Here is a 14,620-nt window from a genome sequence, read left to right on the forward strand (position 1 = left end):
GTAAAGAAACAGCAAACGATTTAACATTAGTGTCACAAGGGGTAGCAGAAAAGGTGGAGTGGAAAGTAAATAAAGACGGAAGTGATCACTACCAAATTTGTATTCACATGAACATAAACCAAAGGACAGAAAGCACTAAAAAAGAGGGAAGATGAAAGTACAATCGTGCTGACTGGGAACAATTTAGGGAAATTGCAGACATTAAATTAAAGAAGGTTGATGAATCAAGATATTGAGCAACTTAATACAGATATTACAAAGTGCATAATGGAAGCAGCCAAACAAGGAGTAGAATAGGAAGAAGAAGGAAGATAGTGCCGTGGTGGACACAGGCGTGCACAGACACAATAAAAGAATGGAATAAAACATTTAGAGTATTGAGAAGAACACATCATTTTCAAGATATGATCCAGTATAAGAAGCAACAAGCTGAAGTAAGGTATGTTATTAAAAAGATTAAAAAATAAAGAGTATTGGAGAACATTTTGTAAATCAATAAATATAACTACTCCATTAGGCCAGGTGTGGGGAATGATAAAGAACATGTCAAGGATCAGAAGAGAACATAAAAATCACATGATGTAAGATGGGACACAGTGTGTAGTAGGAAATAAAGAAAATACATCACTTTTAGCCAAACATTTGTTAATGTGCACATTAATGATAATTGAAGAAAAAGAAATGAGAGAATTAAGAAACAATTAATTTAAATATTGCGGAAATTACTGATAATAACGATATTGGCTTTAGAACACGATATATATGAAATTTTCTTTGAATGAAATGGGTCGGATATTAACACAGATTAAAAACACGACCCCAGGAAAAGACTAGGTGAGTTACCAGATTATCAAAAATTTAGGTAACATATAGGCAAAGAAGTGGTTTTGAAATTATATAATAGGGTATATGAAGAAGAAAAATTACCAGCTGAGTGGAAAGAAGCTGTAATAATTCCAATATGCAAACCAGGAAAAGACCCGGAAGAGGCAGGTAATTATAGGATGATAGCATTGACCTCAAATTTGGAAAAAATGTTTAATGAAAGACTAGTATATTATTTAGAGTCTAAAGAAATACTTAAAAACTACCAAAGTGGATTTCGGAAAGGAAGAAACACAAACAACCCAGCTGAGCAGTTAGAAGAGGAAATTAGAAAAGGGCAAATTAATAAAGAAAATATAATTGCAGTATTTTTTTACAAAGAGAAAGTTCATGATATGTTATGGAAACAGGGGTTGCTGATTACATTTGATAAAACTGGGATTAAAGGAAGAATGTACAGATGGATAAAATACTTCTTAACAATTAGGAACATTTTAGTAAAAATAGAAAATGAATCTAGTACAACATATGAAGTGGAAAGTGGGACCCTGCAAGGGAGTATAATAAGTCCAGTACTGTTTTCGATAATGATAAATGGAGTCTTTAGTGAAGTGGAAGGGTTAGTGGAGGTGGCACTGTTTGCTGATGATGGAGTGATGTGGAAGAGAGGTGGAAATACAAATCATAGAGAAAAGAAGATTCAAAAAGCGGTAAATAAAGTTCAAAAATGGGGAACAGCTTGGGGTTTAAGATTCTCTGATGGGAAAACTAAAGTCATGAATTTTACAAAAAGGAAGTTTCAAAACAAGCTCCATATTAAACTTTATGGAGAAAATATAGAACATGTACAAGTATTTAAATATTTTGGAATAGGGTTCGAAAGGGACAAGCGGTAGAAAATGGATGGATGGATGGTTCGATAAATATATATACATGTATACTGGTCAATCCACATCAGTAAAATTGAGGAGAAAAGTAAAAAGGTGTTAACAATTATAAGGACTTTGATGGGTAAAGATTGGGGGGCTGGTAGACAGGTATTGAAAGCAATATATATTACTTTAATTAGATTTGTAATTGATTATGGATGTATAATTTATCAATCTGCTTAAAAAAACATTACTTAGGAAAATAGACAGGATCCAGTCACAGGTAATAAGGTTATGTTGTGAAGCTACTAAATCTACCCCAGTGGCAGCATTACAAGTAGAAATGAATCAAAAACCTTTAAACATGAGAAGAGATAAATTGTCAGCAGTTTATTCAGCAAACTTAAAATGGTTCAACTTAAGCAAGAACATCCAACTCACCAAGTGCTACTCAACTGCCAAGAAAGAGAAGAACAATATTAATAGTTTCTGGTGGATAATAGGAGACATATGTGAAAAAGTTCAAATGGACAATATTAAAGTTAGCCCTACAGTACCAATCCCTGCAATACCACAGTGGATGTATAATATTCCAGATGTAGATATGCAATTATTAAAGAATAGAAGTTTGAAAAAGTACCAGATAGAAAAATTAATTGAGGAAACGTATTCAGAGTGTGTCATACAGATGCCTCAACAACTATAAATAATGAAGTAGGAGCTGCAGCAGTTATTCCACAAAAAAACATAGTATTGAATAAAATAATCCGCAACAAATTATCGTTTTTTTAAGGGGGAATTGATCGGCATTCATATGGAAGTTAATTGGGTAAAGGAAAATAAAGCAAGAAAAGCAGTCGTGTGCTTGGACTCCAGCAGTGCTTTGATCAGCATCAAAAACATAGAATCATTAGTATATGAAATAGTTCGGACAATCTACAGAATAAATAAAGCGGGACATGTGGTAACATTATTCTCTGTACCTGCTCATGATGGAGTTGTAGGGCATGAATTAGCAGATATGTACGCAAAGCAAGCAACCACTAAAACAGAAGTAAACATGGAGATGAACCACAGTAAAGAAGAAGTGAAGAATAAAGTTAAGATAGAACACAATAAAAAGTGGAAAGATAATTGGAATAAGAAAACAAAAGGTAGGAAGTATTACAAAGTCCAGAGTTGAGTAATGAGAGGAGGGAATAGACGGAAAGAAGAAGACATTATTACTAGAATGAGATTAGGACATACAGTACATATCTAAATAGTTCAGTTAAATTGATAGGGAAACATTATACAGGCTGTGTGACTATTGTCATCAGATAGAAAGTGTAGGACATGTTTTAATACAGTGTAGGAAATACAATAGAGAAAGGGAAATACTGGAAAATAAGTTAGTGAAAGAGAAAGTTAGGTTAGTAGTGAAGATATTTCAGATTGCACTCAGAAGACATAGGATGCAAAACATTACATACATTTTTTTTTAAAGACTGGGATAAATAAAATAATATTGAGTAGGGTTCCATCTTGGTCCACACTCCATATCAGAGGGTGGCGGTAATGCACACTATAAGGGTGCTTGCCAACCGCCATTAAACCAGAAAAGAAGAAGAAGAAAAAGAAGAAGAAGGAAGTCTTTTATTTTGTTCACGGGAAGTTTGTGCGGAAGTTGTTGCAGCAGCAGCTGTCTGGAGGCAAACGAAGAAGAAGAGGAGGAAGAAGAGGTAGAAGTAGTACAACTAGAAGAAGTAGAAATAGAACGAGAAGTAGTCGAAGCTTCTAGATCCAACTTTCCCACACAAAATATCCGTGCTGATCAACGGTGCTTTGTCTTATCTTCGGCCGATATCAGCAACTCCTCCGCCGGCCTGGGGTCCTTGCGGTGAGTCGGTGCTGGTCGCTTTGCTGTGCTGCTGGGGGAGAGGGGGAGAGGGGGGAATTTTGCTGTCTGTGCGCCAACACTACCCTTTTCCTGTTTGTGTTTTCACAATAAAACGGTCGTTGTAGCTCAGGCTTGTCTTCATTAAGTGGAGGTCATACATGATTAGACGCTCTCCTTACCGTTAGGTGTATGATTCACTTTCAGCTCCTCATATTCACTTTTGAACTGATCTCATCACTTATGTTTACACTTTTACTTTAATTTTGGAGGCGTAGTTGTAGTGACTTCCGGTCTAGACGACGCCTAGGACTAGCTTGTTAGCATGTTAGTTTGATAGCCTGATAGCTTGTTTGCTAGCAGCTCCAGCTTAACTCAGCCGCTGCACGCTCAGCTCAGCAGCCCCCCAGCGGCCACGCTGACGCTACGCAGCCCCCATCTGATTGGTTGAATTACTAGGAGTTTGTTTTCAAAAGAGCTAATAGGTTGCTGTTAGTGTCAAGTGTTTCTAGAATGCTTGTAAATAGGCTAATTACAATGAAAGTAGTCCTCCAAAAAATAGTCAGCCTGCTGTCATAGAGGTCAAAGGTGAGTGTGTGGTCTGCTGTTGTCCGCAGGGCGATGGCGAGGTCGAGTCACAGCGAGCACGTCCTCCAGCAGCTCAACAACCAGCGCGAGTGGGGCTTCTTGTGCGACTGCCTCATCGCAATCGATGACATCTACTTCCGGGCTCACAAGGCGGTGCTAGCGGCCTGCAGCTCCTACTTCAGGATGATGTTTATCCGCGACCAGCAGGGAGCGGCGCGACTAGACCTCAGCAACATGCAGATCAGTGCCGAGTGCTTCGACCTCATCCTGCAGCTGATGTACCTTGGCCGCATTGTGGCGGGAAACTACGACTTTGACCACCTCAAAGCGTCTATGGCGTACTTACAGATGTACTACATCCCTGACTCCCTGGATGACCTGAGGGACAACCACGCCCCCAATTTAGCCCCGTGTTCATCGGCGTCCTTGTCCAGCTCGTCAACGGTGACCTCTGGCGGGAAAATGATGTTTGGCGTCCGCATGTATGAGCGGCAGAAACCTGCGCCTGCTCAGGAACTGAATCGCCTCGCCAGATCCGTCAGCAGGTCCGAGGGGGGCGCGACAGAAGACGGGCCCAGCCTGCCCGTCTTGGCTGTGGATGGGGGTGCGGAGCAACCATGTGACCTGAGGAAGAGGAATGCGGGACGGAGCGTAGCCCTAAAGGAACGCCCTCGCTTTGGCCGCACATTTACCTGCGATGACTGTGGATTTGTCTTCAGCTGTGAGAAACTTCTAATCGAGCACATCCTGACTTGCACTAACAGGAAGACTTACCAGCCGGGCCAAAGCGGGGACGCGGATGCCGCTGTCACGGCCGAGAGCTCTGCCTCTGACAGTGCGGAGGAACACAGAGCGCTCTCTGACCTCTGCTCGCTAGCAGTGGTGCCAAACAGTGAGGCGGAATCTACCCGCTGTGTTTCCATCAAGACGGAACCGCCTGACAGCCCGCTCGCCGAAGCCCAGTGCGTCGACGGCACCGTTTTGGTGTCTGCTAGCGTAGGAAAAGCTGCGCCGAACGAAGGAGGAACACTCCTAGAAGAGGCGCCCAGCGTTTCTGGCGTGGACATGCCGCTTTGCGATGCTTCTGGAACATCGGCTCAGTTTTTTGAGGTGAAAGAAGAGGAGAGCGAAGCCGCCCCCTGCGAGCTGTGTGGGACTTTACTAAGCGAAGACGACAAGTCAGCGCACTACCTGTCTAGTCACATGGGCCACATCTGCGCTTGCGGGAGGTGTGGCCAAGTGCTGATCAAAGGCCGCCAACTGCAGGAGCACGCCGAGCGCTGCGCCGAGACCCTCGGTGGTGAGTCGGACTCACACGACGAGGATGAGCCTCACGCTGTGGAAGAGGGGGCGGAGCTTGCCTGCCCTCACTGCGGCCTGCCCTTCCACAGCGAGAGCCTGGCGCTGGAACACGCCTTGTCCTGTCACGAGCCCGACCTCTTCCGCGGCGGGCCAGACCATCGCCGCAAACATTTCTGCACCATCTGCGGCAAAGGCTTCTACCAGCGCTGCCACCTGCGCGAGCACTACACCGTGCACACCAAGGAGAAGCAGTTCACCTGCCAAACGTGCGGCAAGCGCTTCCTACGTGAGCGCCAGCTGCGGCTGCACACGGACATGCACCGCGGCGTGGCGCGCTACGTCTGCCCCGTGTGCGACCAGGGCACCTTCCTCAAGCATGACCATGTCAGGCACATGATTTCGCACCTGGCGGCCGGCGAGACCATTTGCCAGGTGTGCTGTCAAATCTTTCCTGGCGGCGAGCAGCTGGAGGAGCACATGGACGTCCACCTGTACGTGTGCGGTGTGTGCGGACAGAAGTTCCGCCTTCGCAAGGACATGCGCAGTCATTACAACCAGAAACACGCCAAGAGGCTGTAAGACCATTGTCAGCGCCGTTGTCTCTTCTGTGACACGTCATTGGTCACTGAGCTATTGTGGGCGGGTCAAAGACAACACTGCATCCTTGTGGACTTGAAAGGGTTGGCATGTGATGATAATAATCTATTCACATTTTGAATAAATGTCACTTTTGTCAACAAGTTTTTATACACACACTTTGTACACAGTATATGATCTGTGTCTCGATCAGGCTCTGCCCCCGCGGTCTTGTCAACCAATCAGGTTAAAGGAGACATTGGACGCCTGTTGAGTGGGCAATGCTCAATCAGAGTTCTATGAGTCCAAATATTTGATCAGCTGTTTATCACGATTGTACTCTGATTGGCTGTTGACCAGAGATATACCCTGCCTGTCACCCAAAGGCCACTGGGATAGACTCCAGCTCATCATTATTCTCCTTTTTTATAGCGATCAATGTTTGCATAGCAGCATATCATAGCAATTACACAATAACACTGTCATGTGTCCTGGTTATTCTGTAAGTACATATATATTGTAATTGCTGGAAATCTCTTGTTTAACATGTTGATGTGTGTATTAGCAGTCAGCAGCATTAGCATGTCAATATGTGTATTAGCAGCTACCAACATTAGCATGTCATTGACATTGAATGATTTGTGGAAGCTTCCAGAATTAGTCAATCCAATATTTGTGAACAAAGGTTGATTTAAGTTCGTACAAGAGCATATTTTGTCTTCCTTTGGCTCTAAGCTTTGGCCAATGCGTTCAACAAACTTAACTGTCCAAACAGTAGCTGAGGTCAGGGGTCAAAGGAATGGCTTTAACTAGCAGCGGCGAGCTTTGCGGGGCCACACTTAAGAGATGGCGTCCTCGTGCTTCATCGCAGGCTCGGGGTGACGAAAAGGAAGAGATGATGGCCGAAGTCCCTGCCCCAGGTCAGTGCCGCACTGCAGAAGTCCAGGGACCATGACACAACCTTTGACCCTATGCCTTCGACTACATTTTCCACAGAGCACGTGGCTCTGGAAAGAGACGCTGTTGAAGCAGGGGACATCGGACGCGTCCCCATGGACACCAGGGTGGTCTTCAAGAGGGTGGTGACCAATGTATGACAGCGAAACCGGTAAGGTATCACCTGCAACGCTGCTACCTCCGAGGGGTACTAACAATGGTGTGACATTTACCCCCTGTAGACATCCTCATAGCCCCCATCAAAGGTCTTTATTTTACCTTTACCGGCACACATGGAGTCACTGAACTCAGCGGTGCTGACGGACAGCTTCAACATGTTTGCCATCTATGACAACAAGAACCACTACCAACATGGTTCTAGTAATGAAGGCGGGACACAAGCTTTGGGTCACCTTGTGGGCCAACCAGAGTATGTTTGGCCAGGGACGACTCAGCACTTTGAGTAGCTTCCATGTCGGCCTGTTGCTAGGAATTATGGGCCCCCTGAAAGTGTATCGGTGTGGACCTCTCTACCCTAGTCATTACCACCTTAAATTTGTAGTGTTCTTGACTGTGTCTGGTGCAATACACCTAATTTGTTTCCTTTTTTGAACGATTAACCAGTTAACAAGTCAAGAGTATTATCATGAAAAGTTGTTTTTTAACTATTTTTGTATTTAGGCTATTCAAATTTCCCACTAAGGCAGCACGGTGGAAGAGGGGTTAGTGCGTCTGCCTCACAATACGAAGGTCCTGAGCAGTCCTGGGTTCAATCCCGGGCTTGGGATCTTTCTCTGTGGAGTTTGCATGTTCTCCCTGTGACTGCGTGGGTTCCCTCCGGGTACTCCGGCTTCCTCCCACCTCCAAAAACATGCACCTGGGGATAGGTTGATTGGCAACACTAAATTGGCCCTAGTGTGTGAATGTGAGTGTGAATGTTGTCTGTCTATCTGTGTTGGCCCTGTGATGAGGTGGCGGCTTGTCCAGTGTGTACCCCGCCTTCCGCCCGATTGTAGCAGATAGGCTCCAGCGCCCCCCGCGACCCCGAAGGGATTAAGCGGTAGAAAATGGATGGATGGAAATTTCACACTAATAACGCATTTTACAAAACCATTCCATCCATCCATCTTCTTCCGCTTATCCGAGGTCGGGTCGCGGGGGCAGCAGCCTAAGCAGGGCTTCCCTGCTTAGTTACATTGATAATGTAACTTATCTTTTTTAGATACTCATAATTATTAATTGAGCATCTGCCATAGGTCATTATTCAGTTACTCAGTAATTATTAACATTTAATAATTACTTAGGTATTAATTACTGAGTAGAACTAGAACTTTTCATAATACAATTAATGCCTCTGATGGGTTCATACTGGAGCAATGTCCGACGGTGAGATGTGTGAAATAATGAAAATAATAATGGATTAGATTTATAAAGAAAGCGTTTCGCAGAGCATTGAGAACCCATCAATCATTCACTCCACATTCACACATTAATGGTGTTAAGCTACATTTGCAGCCACAGCTGCCCTGGGGTAGACTGACGGAAGTCTGGCTGCCAATTACATATGCACAGTCACACTGTTGCTCTACAATGGACTTGCAACCTTTTTTTAATAAACTGGTGACTTGTCCAGAGTGTGGCCAGAAGGCAGCTAACGCAGAGTCCAGCTTGTCCCCCGTCAAAGGTAATATTACAGACATTAAATGAATCAACAAGTAGGCTCCATGTTTCAGCCGCCCTCGGTAGCCTCTCACCATTCTTAGAAAGCATTTTTAGTGTCCTGGGCCCCTGCAATGCTGCTCCTCTACTCCTCGCCTCCTTCTCAATTATTTTCTGGTTTTTGGTAGGCATCCTTACCATGCTATAGAGTTTGCTCAAGCTCACTTAATTTTGATGAGGAAGAAACATGGGAAAAAGGAAACCGCTGTGTGGACCAATGTTCCTCATAGGACATGCATACTGTGGCCACACCCAAAGCCGCCTTAATGCACGGGCTTACCTGGGCTGAAGCCCGGGGGCCCCACCCAATTAGGGGCCCCCAAGTTTGACGGCTGTTGATCACAAACTCTCGCTCGGCTGTGTTATGTTTTCCTACTGCTCTGATGTAAATGTAAAATGTTAAAAGTCAACATTTAACTTGTTATAACCTGTCATTATAACAAGTTAAATGTTTTATCTTAATAGTCAAATAACAGCAATCATTTCCATTATATTATTTTGGCCCACTGACAATGAAAATAAAAAACTTGTTTTTAATAAGCAGTAAGTTAAATTTCTGGGTGCAGGGTCCGGCTGTAGACAAATCTAAGACATGTACCTCTTCATTTTTCACAATGGGATGTATGCTGTAGCACAGGGGTGTCAAACTCAAATACAGAGTGGGCCAAAATGTAAAACTGAACAAAGCAGCGGGCCAAGTTTGAACAAATTAACCTTTTAATAGGGACCCAAACAAGTTTTGCATTGAATATTGAACAAGCAAGGCTTATATAAATTTATAGTGACATGCAAAATCGAGTTTCAAATAATGATAATAATAATAATAATTAAAAAATATCAATGGCATATCAAATACAATTTAAATAAAAATTGAATGCCTCTTTTCTATTTGCAGCCTTCTGAGGTAAATATCAACATTAATTTTTCCACAGGCTAATAAATGTGAAAATAAAATAATGAATAAACAAACCATTCAGGACTTTAAACTGCTCAGTTTGCAACACACTGATCTAATCTGATGTGCCCAAACCAGATACCTGCCATATTTTCTTGGATGCTAGTTCAACCTTCATTATCGAATGAAGGTGTTCATCAGTCAGACGTATCCTGTGAGACGTTTTCGTCATCTTCATTGAGGAGAAAAGTTGCTCACATAGATAGGTGCTGCCGAACATGGAGAGCAATTGAGCAGCTTGGGTGCGGAGCTGAGTCATTGTGTCAGGGATGAATTGTGGAAAGTGTGCGGCGCCAACAGCATCATACTTTGACTTCAGCGAGTCATCACACTGGAGTTCAATCAGCTCCATTTGGAGGTTGATTGGTGCTTTTTCCACATCAACTGCAAAGGGATTACTAAGCAGTTCAAATCTACATTTCTGACCATCAAAGTCGCCAAATCGCCCAGTACACTGAGTTTTTCAGCAAACTGTGCGCACACGGCGGTAGAGCATAATTGCCCCTCCCGAAAATCTCCCGGGGCAACCATTCTCTCGTATTCCACCCGGACCACAGTCTTGGGGGCGTGCCTTTAAAGGCACTGTCTTTAACGTCCTCACGAGCTGTCGTCACGTCCGCTTTTCATCCAATCTAACAACGTGCCGGCCCAGTCACAAGCTATGTGCGGCTTCTGTACGCACACACACGTGAATGCAACGCATACTTGATCAACAGCCATGCAGGTTACACTGAGGGTGGCCGTATAAACAAGTTTAACACTGTTACAAATATATGCCACACTGTGAACCCACACCAAACAAGAATGACAAACACATTTCGGGAGAACATCCGCACCATAACACAACATAAACGCAACACAACAAATACCCAAAACCCTTTGCAGCACTAACTCTTCCCCCCCCCCCTCAGACACACACATACACATACACACACACACACACACACACATACACATACACACACACACACACACACACACACACACACACACACACACACACACACACACACACACACACACACACACACACACACACACACACACACACACACTTTGTAGCGTCCCGGAAGAGTTAGTGCTGCAAAGGGTTCTGGGTATTTGTTCTGTTGTGTTACGGTGCGGATGTTCTCCCGAAATGTGTTTGTCATTCTTGTTTGGTGTGGGTTCACAGTGTGGCGCATATTTGTAACAGTGTTAAAGTTGTTTTTACGGCCACCCTCAGTGTGACCTGTATGGCTGTTGATCAAGTATGCTTGCATTCACTTGTGTTGGTGCGTGCAGAAGCCGTGCGTCTTATGTGACTGGGCCAGCACGTCGTTGGACTGGATGAAAAGCGGACGTGACGACAACTCGGGGCAGATTTTCGGGAGGGGCACTGAAATTTGGGAGTCTCTCGGGAGGTTTGGCAAATATGAGAATTAGCGATGAATGAGGTGTTACCGCGGCACCGCCGCTGTATATGATCGGCGGGCCAGCTCTAGTGTTAATTTGATATTGCCTCAAGGGCCAAATGAAATTACACGGCGGGCCAAATTTGGCCCGCGGGCCAGAGTTTGACACCCATGCTGTAGCACAAGCATGGGATAAAGTGTACAACTTTTTGTCTGTAAAATACAACATTACATGTTTTTTATTAGCATTTATGTAATAGGAACAGGATTTCATGATTAGTATCCAGAAATGAACATTCTTAATACATGACATGGCACTATAAACACAAATGTGATTCGGGAGTTTGGGTGTACGATGCTTGTTTGTTTTGCCAAAATAAGCGTTAGCATGCAGTATTTAACTATTTTTACTCTGCTGATATAAGCTAACTTGCAAAACCCCAACACACACTCACGGTTAATGACGTTGCTTGGCTGCATGTGAGCCGCATCGCAGTACAACAACCTACCAGTTAGAGCAGGGAGGTCAAACTTGTTTTCATTGAGGGCCACATCGCAGTTATGGTTGCCCTCGGAGGGCCGCTTTTAACAGTGAGTAATATATGAATATACTGTCAGGTATATGTATAATACATTAACAATATATTTTTTTACATAAGCTGCAAAAAAAAATTAAAATGTTGCTTTAAAAACTGGCAGCTCAGTCACCAGAATTTTACAGTAAAAGCAGTGGGTTTTTTTTTGACAGCATGTAAAAAAATGTGATTAATGGAATGGAATAACAATACCACTGTTATAGCGGTAACATTCAAGCAACAGAGCGGCCAGTTTTTTTTTTACTGTAAAATCTTGTTTTATTGTTTTTTTTGTTTGTATTTCAATGTTTTAGTGTCTTACTATGAAAAAAACAGTACCAAATGGATTTTACGGTAAAAAACTCAGTCAGAAGACTGTTTCCCGGCTGGCCTGGGAATGCCTCAGGATCCCCAGGAGGAGCTGGACGATGTGGCTGAGGAGAGGGAATTATGGGCTTTTCTGCTTAGGTTGCTGCCCCCGCGACCTGACATCGGATAAGCGGAACAAGATGGATGGATGGAAGGTGGACCTAACAGTGCTTTGAGGCAGTAGTCAAGTTACTTCAAGAAGGACAAATTTAAAACAGGAAAAAAATAAGAGCGCTAGACCGGAACTAAATCCTCAAACACAGGAATATGCCAACCAACTCAAAATAAGGCACGGCCTGGTGTGACAAGCCGTGACAGCTCTGAGCAAAGCTCGAACCCACATTGCCTGAGTGAAAGACCGGTGTACTACTATTGAGCTTGTCGCGAAGGAGATGTATTCATGAACGAAATTATTTGTAAAATGGATTATATTTTTGCAGTATTGCTGTTCTATGGGGGTAAAATCATCCATCCATCCATCCATCCATCCATTTTCTACCGCTTATTCCCTTCGGGGTCGCGGGGGGCGCTGGAGCCTATCTCAGCTACATTCGGGCGGAAGGCGGGGTACACCCTGGACAAGTCGCCACCTCATCGCAGGGCCAACACAGATAGACAGACAACATTCACACTCACATTCACACACTAGGGCCAATTTAGTGTTGTCAATCAACCTATCCCCAGGTGCATGTCTTTGGAGGTGGGAGGAAGCCGGAGTACCCGGAAGGAACCCACGCAGTCACGGGGAGAACATGCAAACTCCACAGAGAAAGATCCCGAGCCCGGGATTGAAATCATGATTTTTGTAAAAACCCGGACCAATTATAGGATGACACTGTTATTTGTGGGTCATTATTTGGTATTTGCATTGCCTCACACAATGAACACTACATATGTTTCTATATGATGTCATTTGTTTTTTATTACTATGTTTAAACAACAGCAGAGTGTCACTTCACTTTTCTTTTTTGGGTAACAGCACAGCGGATGATACTCCGAGAGCAGTCACCTTTTTGCACTCGCTATCTCGGTACGTTCAACCATTTACAAATGCCATGGTGTTCTTGTCATCATGGAAGACATCAACATCAAGCGCAAAAACAAAGGATACTGCTACCAGGTTACTCTCCGCCACAGGAAAGTTTTAAAAAATTAACATAAAGACATTTTAGAAGATTATGTTGTTTTTTTTAAACTTTTCTTGTGGAATACCTGATGGAGCCCAGACTCCACCTTCAGCGGCCTCCAGGTAAATTGAGTTTCAGACCCCTGCTTCAGTGTAAGTACTCAAGTAAAACACACTTATAAGATTAAGTGTACTTGTGTAACAAAACTATGCACTCAAAATACACAAGTGTAGTGTAAGTACAAGTGTAAAATATTTATGCACTCAAAAGACTAAGTGAGAAATCTATAGAGGCAGAAAACAAGTACAGAACATAGAAGAACAAGCTAACGAACATGTAGGAACGACTAGGTTATTACAATCACTGAGACAGGAACAAAAACATGAGAGCAACATGGAGCATTCTGAATAGCATTATTACAAATGATACTTCTCAGCCGGAAACAAAAAAACGACAATATGAACGAAATAGTTGAAAGCTTTAGTAGATACTTTGTTAATATTGGACCAGATCTGGATGAAAATATTCCATTTCCCGGGTCAGTTGAGGACTTGGATGACACCATAGACAGAAATCCCAACTCAATGTTCCTCATGGACGTTGAAGACCTCCATTGATTGTAACGGATTTTATATGAAATCGAAAAAAATGGTATTGAAGAGATTTCAGAACCTTTAACGTATGTCAGCAATCTATTATTTCAAACATGCTAATTCCTGAACAAAATGAAAATAGCAAAAGTTGTGCCGACTTCTAAGACTGGAGAAAAACACCTGATTTTAACCCATAGACCTGTTATTTACTTTCACAGTTTTCTAAAACTATTGAAAAATTATTCATAAGAGATTGGACAAATTCATTAACAAAAGTGGAACACTCGCAGACAACCAATACGGATAAAGAGCTAACATCTCAACATCAATGGCATTAATGGACATAACGGAAGAGATTACCAATGGTAAGCAATGTGCAGCTGCAGTAGTTAAGGACTTAAAAGGGAACTGCATTTTTTTAGGAAGTTTGCCCATCATTAACAATCATTATGACACATGACGACGGATGTTATTTTTTTTTTTCTTTCATTCCAAATATTAAATACGTTCTATCAATTTTTTGGCAAAACAAGGAGGGCAAAGTACACACTGGCCAAGTCGCCACCTCATTGCAGGGCCAACACAGATACATATTGTATAATTATCTGCTGTTTCTCAAGCTGGTGTGTAATCATAACTGGAACTTTTCAGATCTTATTAGGCTGATGCAAAACAAAACTTTGTATGTAAAATACGAAATTGTTGACCGCAGGAATCTTTTTTTTAAAGCTCCATTGTATATTTTCTTCAGGGATTTTTCAAGCATTGTTATTAGATTCTGTGAGGAAGGATTTGTGCAATTTACATTATAGTGTTTCCATCGTGTATTTCATTTATATTTCATTTATGTCATGCATGCCCAGGTGTTCAAGTCAGTGTCTGTCTATGACCACCAGGTGCTTCCCATCCATTTTCT

General features: G+C 42.9%; 1 protein-coding gene across 1 annotated transcript; it reads left to right on the forward strand.

The window, feature by feature from the left end:
- Positions 1–3,302: 3,302 nt before the first annotated feature.
- On the forward strand, positions 3,303–6,200 carry zbtb1 (zinc finger and BTB domain containing 1). The gene is made up of 2 exons (XM_061929555.1): positions 3,303–3,573; positions 4,188–6,200. Exon 2 carries the CDS (start codon positions 4,192–4,194, stop codon positions 6,037–6,039), a length of 1,848 nt encoding a protein of 615 aa, XP_061785539.1. The 5' UTR covers positions 3,303–3,573; positions 4,188–4,191; the 3' UTR covers positions 6,040–6,200.
- Positions 6,201–14,620: the final 8,420 nt, after the last annotated feature.

Source organism: Nerophis lumbriciformis, linkage group LG34 (assembly GCF_033978685.3).
Source record: "Nerophis lumbriciformis linkage group LG34, RoL_Nlum_v2.1, whole genome shotgun sequence".
Taxonomy (NCBI): domain Eukaryota; kingdom Metazoa; phylum Chordata; class Actinopteri; order Syngnathiformes; family Syngnathidae; genus Nerophis; species Nerophis lumbriciformis.

Bases quoted from the DNA above. Each gene is read 5' to 3' on its own strand.
- zbtb1 (XM_061929555.1), top strand. From the start codon at position 4,192: ATGGCGAGGTCGAGTCACAGCGAGCACGTCCTCCAGCAGCTCAACAAC.